Raw genomic sequence first — 18,190 nt, forward strand, 5'->3', positions numbered from 1 at the left:
CTCACACAGCAATATGTTATTGGGGGCGTTGACAGGTGAATTTTAACTCCCTCGAGTTCTAGGTAGCTTGGCTCCCTGTGTGGCTAGGGTTGCCAGGTGTCCGGTATTCTACCAGACATTCTGGGTTTTGGGCCCTCAGTCCGGTAAAAAAAATCCAGAAAATACCGGACATGTGCAATGTCCCATATTTCCTGGATTTCTGGCTGGGCGCCGGACGGAAGCCTGGCGGGGGCGGGGGGAGGGGCTGGGAGGCAGGGCGCAATCGACGCTGGGAGCCCTGGTTGTGTCTGACGCCGTGGGGAGGAGAAGAAGCCCTGTCTCTGCTCCTGAGCGCGTGGTGGAGCCGCAGCCGGACTCACTCGCACTTCTCCGCACCGTGCGCAGGACTGACAGTGCCCCGGGATCTGCACGTGCCCAGGTCAGTTCCCCCTCGCCCACTTTCCCTGCCCCTTTCTGACCAGCTCAGCTGCCCCCTACCCCCTCCCAGCCACTTCTGCTTCCTGCCGGCCAGTTCTTCTCCCAATCTCCCCTGTTCATCCTTACTGCCTCCTTCCCCCCGCAGTTCCTCCGGCCAACCGCGCTGCCCTCGACCCCTCCCTCATCTCCTCAGGCCAGCCGCACTGCCCCGACCCCCTGCCCGCTATTTTTTCAAAGCATTTTGAAAAATAAGTCATAGTATTATTATGCCTATTTTATAGCTGGGGAAACTGAGGCACAGAGACTTGCCCTACGTTACTCAGCAAGCCAGTGGCAGAGTCAGATGGAGAACACAGTGTTTTGATCTAAATTGAAAGGAAGAAGGATTTCTCTCTTACCCCACTGACGGAGCAAGATGAAACAATACAACAGCTCAGACACTAATAATTAAAGAATAATATTCACTTTCTTTAACAACCTAGCATGCAAATGTTTAAGTTACACAAATGGAATTATTGTAGGGGCTACTATATTTTTCACTGATAAATTAACAATAATCACCAGAATTTCAATAAGAGCCGCTGTGGTTAGTGGGCAGGCCTCTAGCCTCACAGTCAGGAATCCGAGGTTGTATTCTCGGCTCTGTCACTGACTTGTTATACCACCTTGGGCATGTCACTTGAGCTCCTTTTCCCCTTCTACACTTGTCTATTTCAGTAGTAAACTCCTCAGGGCAAAAACTGTCTTAAGTAAGACACTATGTCTCTGCAGTGCTTAGCGCAGTAGGAACTCGATTTTGGGTCGGGTAGTAGGTGCTACTGAAATATACAAATGATATCATTAAATGGCACTTTTCAAAATCAAATGTCAGAGAATTAAGGTACAGGAGGAAAACTGATGGGTTGTTCAGAAAATGTAATACGAAATCGACAGACCATCAGTTAATAACACCTCCTTTTGTACAGTTTCAAGAGCACCCCTATATAATTCCAGAGCAGAGAAATGTATCTGAAATTTTGTAGGATGATTCAAATGCTTTCCGAAAGCTGCATATTTTGTAATCAGTGTCGCAGGACTTTCCGATAAGGGGTGTTTGCTAAGATGAACCACAGTTGCTGTGGGTTACCTGGATTCCTTTGTGAAACCCAGAACACATGAGCCCCAAGTATAATTTTGTGATGCAAGGTGACGAGGTTGCCAATCCCCAGAATAGTCCTGGAGTCTCCAGGAATTAATCTTAAATTAAAGATGTCAAGTGAGGAAACCTCCAGGAACAGGGCCAACCAAAACTGACAACCCTAAAAGGTGGGGAAATAGAAGAAACAGGGTCCCTGAATTAAAATATTAGTAAATATTAAATAGAATGATAGTAATTTAATAAAATAGTTATAATAATTATATTAATTAGTAGCATCTTCATAACGCATAGGTGCCCCATTCATGGAGCAGAACCCCAGCAGGAAAGGAGAGACTGACTGGCGTAATGCACAGAACTGGGACTCAGAAAACTTGGGTGCTATTCCTGGCTCTGCCACTGGCCCGCTGGTGACCCTGGGTATGTCGCTTGACCTCTCTGTGCCTCAGTTCCCCCTTTATCACAAGAGCGATGTCCTCTGTAAAGTGCTTTGCGATTGACTGGTGCAAAGCCCAAGATAAAACATACTATTAAACAGAGGTGAATGATGCAGCCACAGTAGCATTTAAGCCCTGAGTCCACAAAGCATTTAAAAACACGCATGGCTTTGAGGGCTGAGCTCTTAGGTATGTGCCTGAAGCCAGAGGGGGAATAATTCCCTCCTTTCACACGCTGGGTCAGATTCAGGCCTCGAGTATCTTTCTTGCAGCTCCCATGGACCTGGTGGGATGGATGGGGGAGAACCGGCCTGTTTCATCTAGGCTTGTAGGAGGCATGAAGAGGCCCCTCCGGTATGTCTTTAGGCTGGAAGCCATGAACATCCAGCCCTCCCTTGGGAACCATCCCTTTCCTGCCCAGCGCTGGCTCCTGCTGCCCAAGAGAGACATCTAGCTGCAGGCTGGGGTAAGAATTTTGCCGAGGCGACATTTGTTTCTGAAACGTGGTGGGCAGGGGATGGGGCAAGGGGAATCTAGGACAATTCCAGCCTCAATCACCGGATTTCTCCGCTCCCACAGTGCTGACCAGTTTGGGGCGGAGGGGACGTAGAAACAGGCAATGTGCTCTTCCCTGCAAGGAGGGGGATCAGAGGGGCAGTCTTGTGGCATCATTAGTCCTGAGCAGGGAGGCAAGTACCCAGCTGGCATCCCAATGGTCCGGTAGGTGGGTGAAGCAGAGCTAGTGGGGATGCTGGGCAAAACCACGCTGGACCAGAACACACAAAGGCCAGGATGCTTAGACACACGCTTGTGCTGTTCCACTAGTCCAGTCACCGGTACTGTGGGGATGGGAGTGGTGCAAGAAGGAAGAGAATACAACAGAACGTTTGGGTCTGGCAGGCCCGCTGATGGGGGGCAAGCGGGGCCCTTTAAATTAATGTGGGAGCACAGCGAGGTGTATTCCAGGAGCAGCTGTGAGTGCGGGCTGGTGGGGGCAGTGCTGCACACTCTGGGCGGGGTTGAGGACTGGCTGCCTCCAACCCCATCCCTTCTGGGAGCACGAAGCCAGATTCCTCCCCCCACCTTGCCCAGGGGCCCAGCAAGTGTTTCGGCCCCGAGGGGTCTGGGCAGGCCCCAAGAACAGAACGGATCAAACAGTGCAAGTTATCTGACAGCTACAGCCTTCGCCAGTCATTGCTAGGGGCGTCACATCCCATTTAATTAGTTAACCAGTTAAACATTACATTTAATCAGTTCACTGATTAAACCGGGGTGAGCATGGGGGCCTTTTCAGCCTGCTGGGCTGGAGCGGACCCCCCTGCCACCCGCTACGGCCGGTCAGTTCCTGCCTCCCATTCTGGGAGCCAGCAGCCTGGTGCAAGGGGAGGGGGCAGAAACATCCGGGGGGGAGGGCTGCTGGCTCCCAGACCGTGCAGGCTCGTGGGCTAGGAGCCAGCAGCCCTCCCTCCCTGCCTGCCGCTTCCACCCCCACCTGCCTCCTCCCCACGCAAGGCCCTGCAGGGCTGCTCCTTGAATGGGTGATGCTTGCCAGGTAACCGGTTACCAGGTCACAGCCCTGTTTGTTACACACAGTGATGTCACAGGCACTTTACTCTGCAGGGGTTTGGCGTGAGCAGATGGAGAGTGACATGCAGGGGGCAGGGAAGGTTGTGTGCCCCAAATGCCATGTGAGAGGGGCTAGCCAGCAGTGTGGGGGAAGACGGGGGGGCTGGCGTCTGCATTGGGATCCAGCCTCCCCCCCCCCTTCACTGGCAGCGGCGTGGGGAGCGGGGGAGGAAGCAGAGCATGGTGGTTCCAGCGGCTTTGCTCCCCAGTGTGCTACGCTGGGGGAAGGGACGGGACCACTCTGCATCCCCCCAACAGGAAACGGAGCAATGCAGTAGCCAGGGGAGCAAAGCAGCTGGAGACACATTTCTCCACTTCCTCCTACTGCCAGAGAGTGAAGGGAAAGGGTGGACCCCGGGTGCCAGTGTTAGCCCCTCCCCTACCCCATTGGTCCCCCAGGCTGCCTCAGTTGGGGAAAGAGGTGGGGCGGAGCAGGGACAGAGAGAGGGCAGACCAGGGGCAAGAAAGAGGCGGGGAGAGGGCGCGGAAAAAGCAGGGTGGAGTAAGAGCAGGGAAGGATGAAGCAGGAGTGGAGAGGGTGGGGACTGAGGTGGGGGGGTGTCCCAGCCCTTTTCTGAGTTGGGGGGGTCACACGGTCAGTGGGCCCATCTGGTCTCCCCTGACCAGTTACCTCTGCCCAGATGTTCCAATGTTACAGAGACAGTGCTGGTATCCAGGGCGTTGTCTTATATAAGCACCTGTTACTCCCCTCCCCCCATCTCCTGTTCCAATTGTTCACCCTTGCTCTCTGGTCACTCGAAGCAAGTTAGGACATTTTGAAGGGGAAAAAAAGAGGAGAATAGTTTTCATAAACATTTTTGCACATTTCCCCCGGCTTGTCACCAGCCCTATTCAGTGCCAGATCATTTGAACCAATGGATTCTTTGTAAACCTTGTGCAATTTGGTGCTAGACAGCCATGTGTTGTGTGTTCGCTATATAGCAGGTCACCTACAGTCACATGGTATTGTTTCCATTTCTGATTGGCTGGAGAAAGCTTTACCAATTAGAGGAGCCCTCCCTTTTCTGTCTGCAGAATTATCTGCCAGCGTTCCGATTTGTTCAATAAAACTACCAGTGAAATAATAAACATGGATGAACTACCCGCTGGAGGCTCACACACAGTACGCGCCCCGGCTGTCCAAGGTCTGATTGCAGCTTGAGGGGCTATGCCCGGGCTAGCAGGGCACCACGCAGCCATGTAGATGGGCCACTGGGGGCCTCAGAGCAAGCTATACAAGCACAGCGAGGGTCTCAGGGTACACACGCCCATTGCTCTGTTGTGCTGAACCCTGTGCAGTCACATCTACTCTGCCCCATTAGGAGTGCAAGCAAGGGAGTGTCTAGCTATAGACACACCTCAGACAGCAATGCAGATCTGGCCAATGAGTCACAGCACTTCTGCTTTCAGGGGCTACTCTATGAGTAGAACCTTCCTCTGCCTGAGCGCAGGTCTACACTGGTAGAGAAAATGGATGCAAGACACGCAACCCCAGCTATGTGATTTGCGTAGCTGGAGCCGACATACCTTGCCTGATTTCCTGTGGCAGCCCCACAGCGGGAGGTCGACTGCTCCCACCGACTTCCCTTACTCCTCGCGACAATGAGAAGTACTGGCGCCAACGGGGGCGCCCTCAGTTTTCCATTTAGTGGGTCTTTACTAGACCCACTAAATCAAACTCTGGAGGATTGATCACCAGCACGTCGATCCTCCAGCAAGTGGAGATGTGGCCTGAATGTCTGTGGCTAACCAGATAAAAGGGGCAATGGATGCAAACAAAGCTGGAGAGTGGGCTTTAGGGGTCAGATTATTTACAGATGTTTTCTCACTCTATACCCCAAGAGGAGCATCTCCTAGAGCAGATGGGAGTATATTGCACACATGGACACCTCTAGGAAAGGAGAGGAGGTTGGGTGTTTTGGAGAATCAGATGATTGGTGAAAACCTGGAGGACACACCCCAATAAAAGTCCCTTCCTGAACGCCCCGGCCCCCAGCACACGCCCGTCTGATGGCAAGCCCTCCAATTAGAGAAGAAGAGCAATGAACTGACCTGAATGCCCTCTATCCGCTCTGTCACCACGTATGCATGATGCATAGCCACCAGGGGCACGTTCACACCAGCCATCTGGCCCAGGGCTCGGGCCCACACTCCTGTCGTATAAACAAACCACCTGTTGGTGAGTGATCACAGCCATTGCCCCGGCCACCTCGGGGACATATGAGCATCTGTGCGTAACCCAGATCTCTAGTGTGGTCCATTGTCATCTAGACCACAGCAACCGATAAGACCAAGAGACTTCTACAGCATGGCTTGAGCGGCAGCTGGCTCCCAAACCATGCCGTAGAGATCTCTTGGTCTTATCTATTGTTGTGGTCTAGGTGCCACTGCCTGGGACAGTGAACCACACTAGGGGTGTGGGTTATATGTGCTAGAGACCTGAGGCTTAGAGTCCACCGTGCTGCCCTCTGACATGTGGAAACAGGGCGTTAACAGGGCCCTTTGGCTCAGTGTTACACACAATCAGAAGCTGCATTCATCTGGCATCATTCCCCTCCCTGAGCATGGACTGCCACCCTCAAAGGCAGGAAAAACATCTCCTTAATGCTGGGACAGAAGGACTGGTGTCCTCATCAGATTACACCCCGGGGCAAGTTTGTAGCTATGCCGCTTTGATTTCCTACCTGCACAATTCACCACACATGGTGTCTGGATGGTCCCATAGTTTGTTTCCACTGCAGCTACTCTTTGCACACCCAAGTCATCGGCTCTGACCTGAATACCCGTCACTGGGCAATTCTCTATTACCTGTAGAGAGACAGACAGACAGACAGAAAAGCAGGGATATATTGCTGTAGTTTGAATGTGAAACACTGGACTCACGATACCAAAAGACTAACCCAAGGCTCCTAAACAGGCTGAGTGAATAGAACATTGCTAGTTCATTGGCAATTTTGAAACATCAAAAGACATGGTTTCAGATCGGGCCAAAACCGAGCTGGAAAAAATGAACACATTTACATTTCAAAGCAAATGAAACCGTTTGTTTCCACTTTGAACACTTTTGAATTAGGAAAATTATATTAAAGGACATTTTGAAACAAAAAAAAACCCATTTCAAGCCAAAAAATCAAAATGCTTGGGTTCAAAAATGTCAAAACAAAAAGCATTGGATTAGGGGAGGTGGGGTCAAGGGTGAAATGAAACCGACGAGAATGTACAAGTTTTAGCTGAAAATTTTTGCTCAGCTCTACTCTGGAGACACAGGCCAGTGGATTTACCCTTAGGCTCCTCTTCCCAGGACAGGAAGTGTTAATCCAAATGTAGATCTGTCATTTCCCTCCCCCCCCCCCCAACCTCACCTTTCATAAAAAGAATTCCTATTACCTGGAGGGGAATTTAATCTCCCTCTTAATGTTGGCTTTAAACTACCCATCAGTGGCCTTTTAAGGCAATTTTAAACCTCAGAGAACTATTATTACTTATAGGATGAACCTCTCTAGTCCGGCACTCTCTGGTCTGGCAACATCTGGGCTGTGTCTACATTGGTACCCCTTTCTGGAAAAGGGATGCTAATGAGACACTTCGGAATTGCAAATCCGCAGGGGATTTAAATATTCCCCGCGGCATTTGCATTTACATGGCTGCCGCTTTTTTCCGGCTTGGGGATAAGCCGGAGAAAAGCGCCAGTCTAGATGCGATTCTCCGGAAAATAAGCCCTTTTCCGGGGGATTTCTTATTCCTACTTGAAAGCAAAAATTTTCAGCTAAAACATGTACATTCTCGTCGGTTTCATTTCATCCTTAACCCCACCTCCCCTAATCCAATGCTTTTTGTTTTGACATTTTTGAACCCAAGCATTTTGATTTTTTGGCTTGAAATGCGTTTTTTTGTTTCAAAATGTCCTTTAATATAATTTTCCTAATTCAAAAGTGTTCAAAGTGGAAACAAACGGTTTCATTTGCTTTGAAATGTAAATGTGTTCATTTTTTCCAATTCGGTTTTGGCCCAATCTGAAACCATGCCTTCTGATGTTTCAAAATTGCCAATGAACTAGCAATGTTCTATTCACTCAATATTCTATTCACTTGAAAGTAGGAATAAGAAATCCTCCAGAAAAGGGCTTATTTTCCGGAGAATCGCGTCTAGACTGGCGCTTTTCTCCGGCTTATCCCCAAGCCGGAAAAAAGCGGCAGCCATGTAAATGCAAATGCCGCGGGGGATATTTAAATCCCCCGCGGATCTGCAATTCCGAAGTGTCACATTAGCATCCCTTTTCCGGAAAGGGATGCCAATGTAGACACAGCCCTGTGGTCCAGCATGACATTAGTTCGCCGGATGTCCACTTATCATGGGTGTGGTCAAGTTTCCCACGGTTCCATAAAGTTTGTTTATAGCCACCAGTCCAGGCTCCCAGTGTTCTGTGCTGTTATTTAGCTCTAATTTACCCCTAAATGTCTTCCAAGAGGTTATGTTGCTGGACAATATTGACCTCCAGTGGTTCAGCAAATTCTCTGGTTTGGCACTGGCCAGTTCCCAAGGGTGCCAGACTAGGGAGGTTCAACCTGGATTTGTATTGCGGTAACAAGACCCCACTATAGTAGCCACTGTACAAACACAGAACCAAATGTTGGACCCATCTCCACTGAGCTCGTCTCCTCTCCTTAACAACTTGTTTTTCAAGGTGTGGCTGGCTTGGTCCCACACGTTTTTTCTCCTCTCAATTCCCCCAGCTCCTAGGGCTCCATATCAAACCCACCATCTCTTCAGCTGATGAGCATGTTTGGGACGTGCTTCCAAGTCAGCTCAGAGCCTCGCCCCAAGCTGCTAAGCGGGGGAGCTGTAAAGCAGGAGGCGGCAACTCTGAAACAGATCTGGGTTTGAGAATGAGAGAGGCCGGGCAGGGCAAGAAAAGAAGGCAGAAGGCTCATGGCAGGGAGGGGCGGGGACCGTACCGAAAGAGAACATCTGGCTGAGTGTGGGAGAAGCTACACGGCTCAGAGGCCCACACAACTGTGCAATAGTCAATTACCAAAGCGCCTCTGGCAGTAGCTGCCCTGCTGAGGGTCGTACAGGTGCCAGCAGGATCCATTGTGCCATCCTTAGGGACGTAGAGCGTGCCATAAAGATCATCCACGTTCATCAGCGGGTACAGGTCCTTGGTCTCTGCGGGGGACAGGACGTAGGATTCGATGCCATAGACTTTCCCCAGCTACAAACGAGACACGAGAACAGGCCCATTAATGCAAACAAGGCAGCATGGGGCGGCATCTCTACACGACACTCAACCAGGTGAAGAAACCACAGGGCCACATCTGGGTCCTTCCCAAATAACTCCATGCAAACAAGCCAGGCCTGCCCCCGCACACACACACTGACGAGCTTCCTGGTTTCTGGTGGATTCCCAACATTCAGAACCTGGTAAGCACCTCTCGTCGGCTCAGTCACTATTTAAAGGGACATTGCCCTATGCCTACATAAGCAGGCAGAGCAATTGGAAATATGCTGTACCACTGGCCGAGTTTGATTTTGCAAAGGCCAAACCAGGGATGAATTAGATCTGGGGACCTTTTTACTTGAGTCCCCAAAGCTGGGTACAGTGGAGAGGGGTTTAGAACCAATTAGTTTGCTTTTGTTCCCTCTACCTGTCATGAGCATTATAAATCCATTAGGCCACTGAATCGGAGAGTCCTGAGACGGACACAGGTCTGACCATAGGGTACGTCTAGACTGCAAGAGCTCTTCAGAAAAAGCTTCTTTTGAAAGAGAGCATTCACGCCTCAAAACCAGATCAAAAAAGCGATCTACTTTTTCGAAAGAGAGCATCCAGACTGCTTGGACACGCTCTCAAAAGAAAGCCCTGATTGCTATTCACAGAATGGCCACCAGGGCACCTGTGCTCTTTTTGATAGCCTCTTTTTTCGAAAAATGTCCCTGTTTTGCATCCACACACGCCTTTTTTCAAAAGAGCCCTTTCAAAAAAGATGTTCTCCCTCATAATTTGAGGTTTGCCAATGTCAAAAAAAAACCCTGCGTTCTTTCCATTTAATTTCAAAAGAACACGATTGCAGTAGGGTGAAGTTTTTTCGAACACAATTGCAGGTGACGTTTTTTCAAAAAAAGGGAAGTTTCAAAAAAACAATGTAGTCTAGACATACCCACAGTGTGCATTTCAGGGCTTAAAGAAGAAACTAATGTCGCAGAACCCACATGTATGGTGATTCCTTGAACTCAAATGCTAAAGTATGCTACTCCCCAGCAGGGAAAGACAAGAGGGACACCGAGCCAGCCATGGCTGGCCATCTCTCTGCTGCTCTGGGAGAGTAAAAAACACTTCCTTATTCACTTTCTCCGCACCAGTCACAATTTTAGAGGTCTCTGTCGCATCCCCCTTTAGTTTTCTCTTTTCCAAGCTGAGAAGTCTCTGATACAGAAGCTACCCCTGGCCTCTAATCATTTGTGAAGCTCTTTTCGGAACCTTTTCCACTTCCAGTCCATCTTTTGAGAGATGGGGCGACCAACTCTGCACACCGTATCCAAGAAGTGGGAGTTAGCATTGATTTATATCAGTGGTCCCCAACACGGTGCCCGCAGGCGCCATGGTGCCCGCCGGGGCATATGTGCACCCGCCAAGTGACCAGGGCCTGCCTGAGCCATTCTTGCGCCCCAGGCGCGCAGCGCATATGCGTCCCCACCCCCGGCAGCGCCAAAAGTTGGGGACCACTGATTTATATGATATTTTCAGTCTTAACAGATTGGAGCCAGTAGCATTCAAGGCTGCATTTTGATCTATGACCATGCTGCCCAACATGCTAGCCACTAGCCACAAGTGGCGATTTGGCTGGCTGAGGGTGACTAACTGGCTCACAAAATTATTTCTATTTTCAGAACAACGTGGCTAGTTCACTAGAGTGGTAGCCACTAGAGTGGTCACTGCTTCAGAACCGGTTGGACACTATGGATCTATGAACGGCTCTTCTGGGCCACGGAAGAACACAAAGCTCTGGCTTGCCAAGACCAACGCACGCTACAGCCAGGGATCAGACATTCCCAAAGAGAGTGGATTGGGCTATTGGACAAATCACCAGAGGAGATTAGATGGCTCCAGAGGCTGTCCATTGGCCGAGCAGTGCTTCCCCTTGGACAAAGCTTCCCCCCCCCCGCCCCAAACCAGAACAAGATTCGCATCATCAATCTACAGTCGCCGCCTCCTGAAAAGTAACTGCCCCAAGCAGAGATTTCGTTAACCCACTCAGGGAGAAAAGCCAGAGGGGCCAAGCAATCTGCTAGGGATTTGGCCAATCTATTGCGCACGGAAGGTGTTCGGATCCTACAGTGATGGGCAGCAGCACAAAACCCTTAGGCTATGTCTACACTACAGGGTTTTTGCAGACACGGCCACTTTTGCGTAAAAACCCACGGAGCATCCACACCTCAAACACGTTTTTGCACAAGGAAATGAACAGCCAAATGGCAGAGCAGAGGGCTTTTTTGTGGTGGAAGTATACCTCTTTCTACGAGGCAGAACTCCTTTTCGCGCAAGAGTTCTTGCACAAAAAGGTGTGTGTGGATGCTCCACAGGGGTTTCTTGCGCAAAAATTGCCTATCCGAAAAAGCACAGGTGCCATCAGACTTTTCTTGTGCAATGTGCGCAAAAGCACATTGCATTTGTGATGCGCTTTTGAAGTCTGGATGCGCTATTGCGCAAGGAGTTTTTGTGGAAGATCTCTTCTGCAAAAAGCTTCTTGCGCAAAACGCCTAGGCTGTGTCTAGACTGGCAAGTTTTTCTGCAAAATCATCTGATTTTGCAGGAAAACTTGCCGTCTACACTGGCTGCTTGAATTTCCTCAAGAACACTGACGATCTCATGTAAGATTGTCAGTGTTCTTGCGGAAATACTGTGCTGCTCCCGTTCGGGCAAAAGTCTTTTTCCGAAAGGGCCAGTGTAGACAGCTCAGATTTGTTTTCTGCAAAAAAGTCCCGATGGCGAAAATGGCCATCAGGGCTTTTTTGCGGAAAAGCGCGTCTAGATTGGCCACGGACGCTCTTCCGCAAAAAGTGCTTTTCTGGAAAAGACGTGCTTTTCCGAAAATGCTTTTAACGGAAAACTTTTCCATTAAAAGCATTTCCGGAAAATCATGCCAGTGTAGACGTAGCCCTACAGTGTAGACAAAGCCCCAGGGAGCTAGATCCCCTCATCTAGTGGATGGGCAGCTCCAGCCCCGAGTCGGTGAAGAGACGGACGGCGACGCGGGGGCTCCCACTCACAGACATGAGCCTTTTGTACTCGTCCAGCCGCTGCTTGTTGGAGGCGATGAAGAGCCCACCGTTCTGAATCCACCCCGCGTGCAGGCCCGTCTCCTCCTCCAGGTCTTGGCTGACCACTTGGCGGGTGTGAGCCAGCAGCTCCACTTCCACGTCGCTCGGACGCAGCTGCCACAGCAGACCTGGGAAAACCACAGACGCGCCGGTAGAGCTGGGCACCCCCTCCCTATTCCCAACCCTACTGTACACGCCAAGCGGACACACGGACATCAGCGGTGAGAACTGCGCAGCAGGCGTGTTAGCCACAACACTCTGCCCTGGATGTGCTGTGGTTTGCTGGCTCCCTCTAGTAGCTGGACCCCCAAAGGTCTTCAGCTACCCCTGCTTATGGCTCTCTCAGCACACTCAGTAGAGCAGGGGTGGGTGAAAAGGCCTCCATGGGCTGGATCCAGGTGGATCTGGCCTGTGGAATCCCTGCTGCTCCCCCACCCCCATAGGCCTGGGGCCAGGGGAGTGCACGAAGCCTTTTCTGCTCTGCCCCCACACTGCGAGCAGCACGCGGCGCTTCCTTGCAGAGCGGAGGAGGCTTTGCATGCTCCCCCAGCCCCATTGGTTGGGGGTGGGGGAGTGCGCAAAGCCTTCTCCCGCCCTGCCAGAAGCATGCGGCGCTTAGAAGGGCCACGCGCTGCTCGCAGCGCGGGGAGGAGAACAGAGGCGGTTTTGCGCGCTCCTCCGCCCCCAGGGCAATCAAAGCCTGGAGGTGGGGGAGCAGGCCAAGCCTCTTCCAGGGCATGGGTGCCTAGTGGAAAGGGGGACAAAAGGGATCCCCCACTCCTTCCTGTTTAGGCCCCGCCCCTTCCGGGGTGGCCCGGGGCTACTTTAAAATTTTTTGAAGTGACCCCCAGGCAAAAATGATTGCCCACCCCGGCAGCAGAGGCTCATGCCTTTTAGATCTAGAAGACAATCGCTCAATTCCTATTGCTGATAAGAACATCAGAACGGCCAGACTGGGTCAGACCAAAGGTTCATCCAGCCCAGTATCCTGTCTGCCCACAGTGCCAATGCCAGGTGCCCCAGAGGGTTAGGGTTAGTGAACCGAACAGGCAATGATCAAGCGATCTCTCCCCTGCCATCCATTTCCACCCTCTGACAAACAGAGGCCAGGGACACCTCTCCTTACCCATCCTGGCTAATAGCCATGAATAGACTTAACCTCCATGAATTTCTCTACTGCTCTTTTGAACCCTGTTATAGTCCTAGCCTTCACAACCTCCTCAGGCAAGGAGTTCCGCTTGACGGTCCGTTGGGGCACCAAGCCCACAACCGAGGCATTACAGCACCACAACTTGAGTGTGGCACCTTTACAGCCGTCATACAGCCTGTCACAGCCACCACCGGCAGCAGCAGTCGCTGGCATTGATGGCTATCGTAAGAGAGAGCCCACAGACTGACAGAGCCACCTAGATTGCACCAGCCTCTGACCCTCTGTGGGGGCACCGCCAAGTCAGGACTGGTGTCCACGGGTAGGAGTGGACGCTGTGGCTGAGCAGCAACAGCTGGGATGAAAAGCCACGGATCAGGCACTGGAGCGATATGTGGGGTGTTGAGAGCTGTTGACCCACCCTGAGTAGAATGGAAATCACTTCAAGGCAGAGGGTGTAACAGCAACCCCCACCCTCCGCCCCGCCCGCCCATTCCAGCACTCCAGCAGCAGAGGGGGGCTGCAGTCAGAAACTATCAGAGGGAATTCCCTCAGCAGTCGCCTGGCACGGACTGCTGGTCGGAGCAGTCCCTGCTTGTGGGGCACCCGGGCTCACCATGGACTGAGGCTTCTCCAGCTGGCAGGCCAGAGCAGCCTTTGCCTGTGGCAGGCCAGGGTGCCCCATAGCAGGGCCTGCTCCTGTGTTCTGGCTGGAGCAGCCCCGTCCATGGCGAGTTTCCTGTGGGGCCGGAGCAGCCCCCGTGCGCATGGCAGGCAAGGAGCTGCTCCAGCCCCCACTGGTTACCCTTAAGCAGTAAGCCTCGCCTGTTAAGGATTAGGCTTACTGGTTAACCCAGTGGTCCCCAACCTTTTGGGGCTGCCAGGTGCCCGGGGGCGGCACCACGCATGCACCGTGCGCCTGGGGCGGGGGCTGCGCATGAGCCAGGCGCCCGGGGTGCAAGAATGGCTCGGGCCAGCCCTGGTCACTAGGCAGGCACACATAAATGCCCCGGCGGGTGCCATGGCGCCTGTGGGCGCCATGTTGGGGACCACTGGGTTAGCTGGTTAAACCTTCACATCCCTAGCATGGACCTGGCCAAGGAGGGACCCAGCGACCTGCCTTGGGAATGGGGGTAAGACTCCGGAGCAACAGCAAAAGGGGAGTTTGTTTCCCCTCTACCTGGCGAGGGGAAGGCCCGGCTTCTGGAGGCCTATGTTGTCTGGCCTGGGCGACCCTCTTATATAGGGCCAAGGAGTAGCTAGCTGAGGCAGAGAGACTCTTAAAGGGCCCGGATACCACAAAAAACCCTGCAAATGAGAGCTGAAGGAACAAGGCCTTTCCCAAGTCCCCCAAACGGGCTCTTCCCTTCCCAAGCAGAAAGATCAAGCGCCACACACATGCCAGCTCTGAGAGGGGCATCCCCGTGGGTCCAAGACCGCCCCTCCCGCGGAGTTCTGCTCACCCGCCGTGTGCCAGGTGGTGCCCGACGTCAGACGGTCTCTTTCCAGAAGGACCGCGCTGCTCACCCCCATCCTGGCCAGGTGGTAGATGGTTTGGCATCCCAAACTGCCTCCGCCCACCACCACCACCTCGGCTGATTCCGGGAGCGGCCTGGTCGGCCCTTTTCCGTGAGGCCCTTCCTCCTTCAGAGTCGTGAGGTAAGGGACGCTCTTCTCGGCTGTCTGGCCGGCCCCGCTGCTGAAGCACCTGAGGCGGAGGTTTCTCCCAGCGGCTGGCCTCTGGCGGGAGGCAGCGGTTCGGACCACGGCGCTGAGGTAAGCCATGGTAACCTGGGATTCCAAAGACAAACCTTTAATGGACCAAGCCTAATCTCACCATGCACAGGGTCGGATTAACTCTGCTGAGGGCTCAGGGCTATTAGATTTTGTAGCCCCCCCCCCCCCCCGACCCCAAGGCTCTGGGGTAGGGGAGCTCAGGGCAGAGGTGGGGATGTGGCGTCGGGGAGGGAGTTAGTGTGTAGGAGACGGTTTAGGGCAGGAGATGGGGGCATGGGATCAGAGAGGGTGTTAGGGTGTGTGAGGGGCTCAGGGCTGGGGCAGGGGGTTGTGTGCAGGGAGGGAGTTATGGGATGGGAGGGGGCTTAAGGCAGGAGATGGGGGTGTGAGGCTTGGGGGCAGGAGTTAAGGTGAAGGAGGGGCTCTGGGAAGGAGGCGGAGGTGTGGGTGTGGGAGGGAGGGAGGGTGTGTGGGGGCTCAGGGCAGGAGGTGGAGGTGTGGGGTGAGGGAGCGAGGGTGTGTGGGGGCTCGGGGCAGGAGGTGGAGGTGTGGGGTGAGGGAGCGAGGGTGTGTGGGGGCTCAGGGCAGAAGGTGAAGGTGTAGGGTTTGGGAGGGAGATGGGGCATGTGAGGACTCGGGGCAGGAGGTGCGGGTGTGGGGTGAGGGAGGGTGTGGGGGGGCTCAGGGCAGGAGGCAGAGGTGTGGGAGGGAGGGTGGGTGTGGGGGGCTCAGGGCAGGAGGGAGAAGTGTGGGGTGTGGGAGGGAGATGTGGTATGTGGGGGGTTCGGGGCAGGAGGCAGAGGTGTGGGGTGTGGGAGAGTGGGTGCGGGGGGGGCTCGGGGCAGGAGGAGGAGGTGGGGGGGGGGGGCTCGGGGCAGGAGGCGGAGGTGTGGGAGGGAGATGGGGCATGTGGGGCTCAGGGCAGGAGATGGGGTCTAGGAGGGAGTTCGGGTGCGGAAGGGGGCTCAGGGCTAAGGTGGGGGTTGGGTGCAAAGCGCTCATCTGGGGCAGCTCCTGTTTGGTGGCGCAGGCCCCTGTGAAGGGAGGGGGCAGGCAGCTCTATGCACTGCCCTACGCTTGCCTGAAGGCACCACCCACCACATCTCTCATTGGCTGGGAATCATGGCCAATGGGAGCCGCGGGGGGTGGAGCCTGCATGCAAGGGAAGTGGATGGATTGAGCATCCTAGTGCTTGCAGCTCCAGCCTGAGGGGTAAAGCAGCATGTGGAGCCATCTCCCCTCTGCCAGGCAGGGCCAGAACGCAGGGGCATAATGGTTGCAGCCCAGGGCCCCGGGCTAAGGAGGCCCTGTAAAAAGATCTACAATTTTGGCATTCTGGAGATTTTTTGTGGGGCCCCCCTTAGCCCTGGGCTGCAGCCACTAAAGTCCCTTTCTTAATCCAGCCTTGGCCAGGCGTTACCAATACAAAAGACTACACTGGAGTTATCGTCGTACTGTTTGGATTGCCCCTCATGGGACAGGGCCCCATTGTGCCGGGCACTGTACAAACACAGAACAACATCAGCAAAAAGATGGTCCCTGCTCTACGGCCACAGCCTGGAATTTCAGATCACAAGTGGCTTTGGCGCAAGATGGAAGTGCTGGGGGAGGAATGAAAAAGAGAATCACGTGACGTCTCCCTGGCCCCAGCTCCTCAAAGCCCTGGTAGCCACACACCCACTGTGTCCCTCACACCAGGAGCACATGAAACACATTTACCACAAGGGATAGCGTCCCATCAAGGACAGACCTGCTAACAAACAGCAGCTGCCCAACGCAAACGCTAAAGCAGTCACCTGAAGTATCCACCTTCCATTGGCAGAGGCTTGCCAGCGGTAATGGACCAAAGAACCGGGGCATTTCTAAAGCCCCATATCTATTCTGCACACACAAGAGTAACTCCCCCCGCCCCCACCCTGAGTTTTTAGGAGCTTGAAGCACTTGGCAGTTAGATTGTAAACTCTTTAGGCCAGGGAACCCTCTTTTGGTTTTGTTTGCACAGCATTTAGCTCAGTAGGGTCCTGAGCTAAGCCCGGGGCTTCCAAGTACCACAGTAATACCCAGGATTTTTTTGCAATCGGGGTGCCATCAACACAACGAAGGGAGCCCCTAGAAACAAACCCCAGCCATCCCTGCCCCTGTGGTCAAACAAGGTAGGTGAAGTGCAGGCCTGCCAACAGCAATGCCAGGCCCCAGGACAGGACGGTCAGCGGGTCCCCACCTACACACAAGCCATGGACAGGGTCCGCCTGACATCTGACTGGTGACCAACGAGCTGCCGGTTGGTGCTTGGGGTAGGGGCAGTGCCTGGAGGCCACATCCCCTACTCCATGGCTGCAGGAACATGCCAGCGGCGTCTGGGAGTGGCGTGGAGTGAGGGTGGGTAAGAAGCTGCCTTAGCCCCACTGCACTGCTGCAGTGGCAGCCAGGGGCCCCTGGGCCCCAGCAATTGCCCCCTTTGTGCCACCCCTGACCCCGGTCGGCAATCCTGGTGAAGTGCTGCAGAGAGAGACGGAGAATCCATTACTGGGTGAAACCTCTCCTCCTCCTCTCTCCTGCCCCCAACCCCATGCATGTCCCCCGCCTGCCTGCTCTGCCTGTGAGCTGGCATGAGGCTCTGGCCCCAGAGGCAGGTTTGGGGGTGTTGTTTCACCTCCTCCCTCCTGGCTTTAAGTCCTGCTCTGGGTCCATGTCCCGTCCCAGCTCTTGCAGAGTCAGCAGGGCTAAGGATTCCTTGCCAGGGAACCCAAAGACCCCAGAGACCCGTGACTTCGGCCAGCAGCTCCCGGCTCCCTGTCGCACAGAGTGGAAAAGTTTCGCTCCACTCGGTACTGAATAAGCAGCCAGACCCCCCCAGCCAGACCCCTTATTACTCTGCCAGAGGTTGATATTCCCGTCTCGGAGCTCCAAGAAACTCTTCCCCCTGCCACCGCCTTTCAAAAGAAAATCCAACCGTGCAAAATGCTGTGAGCCCTGGTCTTGGGCCCCGCTCCTCAGATTTAGGAGAGTCTGGGCTTGCCATGAGCTTCGCAGCCTGAAACATTTAAGACACAATCTCATCTCCGAGCCAGTCCCAGGGACCCTTTGGCTACTCAGACGGATACAACCCTCTCTGTACTGATTTCCCCTCCGCTTAGGCAGGCTCGGCTTTGCCTGCTGGCACCCTGGGCTGGCTGAGCAGAAGCCCAGCTGTCCAAAGGAGTCCAGTTCACTTTACCTGGGCAGGTGGCTGCGAGGTGCTTGTTTCCTCTGAAGCTCTCCTGCTGCCTCTCACACACGCTCCGAGCAGTAACTTAGTGCTTGAGAGAACTGCAGCCAGACTTCAGTCACTGCTGCTGCTGGCCAGTTACAACTATTCCCAGAGTCTGGGAA

General features: G+C 53.7%; 1 protein-coding gene across 1 annotated transcript in view; it reads right to left on the bottom strand.

Moving 5' to 3' along the window:
• Positions 1 to 18,190, bottom strand: part of SARDH (sarcosine dehydrogenase) — a 125,278-nt gene extending 107,088 nt beyond the window's left edge. The window contains exons 1-6 of the mRNA XM_075905253.2: positions 18,036 to 18,190; positions 14,545 to 14,872; positions 11,884 to 12,062; positions 8,648 to 8,827; positions 6,300 to 6,423; positions 5,668 to 5,768 (exon numbers count right to left, since the gene is read on the bottom strand). Of these exons, the coding sequence (XP_075761368.2) occupies positions 5,668 to 5,768; positions 6,300 to 6,423; positions 8,648 to 8,827; positions 11,884 to 12,062; positions 14,545 to 14,866 (906 nt within the window). The 5' untranslated portion in view covers positions 14,867 to 14,872; positions 18,036 to 18,190. The remainder of the gene's footprint in view (positions 1 to 5,667; positions 5,769 to 6,299; positions 6,424 to 8,647; positions 8,828 to 11,883; positions 12,063 to 14,544; positions 14,873 to 18,035) is intronic.

This window comes from Pelodiscus sinensis, chromosome 23 (genome assembly GCF_052426305.1).
Source record: "Pelodiscus sinensis isolate ZL-2025 chromosome 23, ASM5242630v1, whole genome shotgun sequence".
Lineage (NCBI taxonomy): Eukaryota > Metazoa > Chordata > Testudines > Trionychidae > Pelodiscus > Pelodiscus sinensis.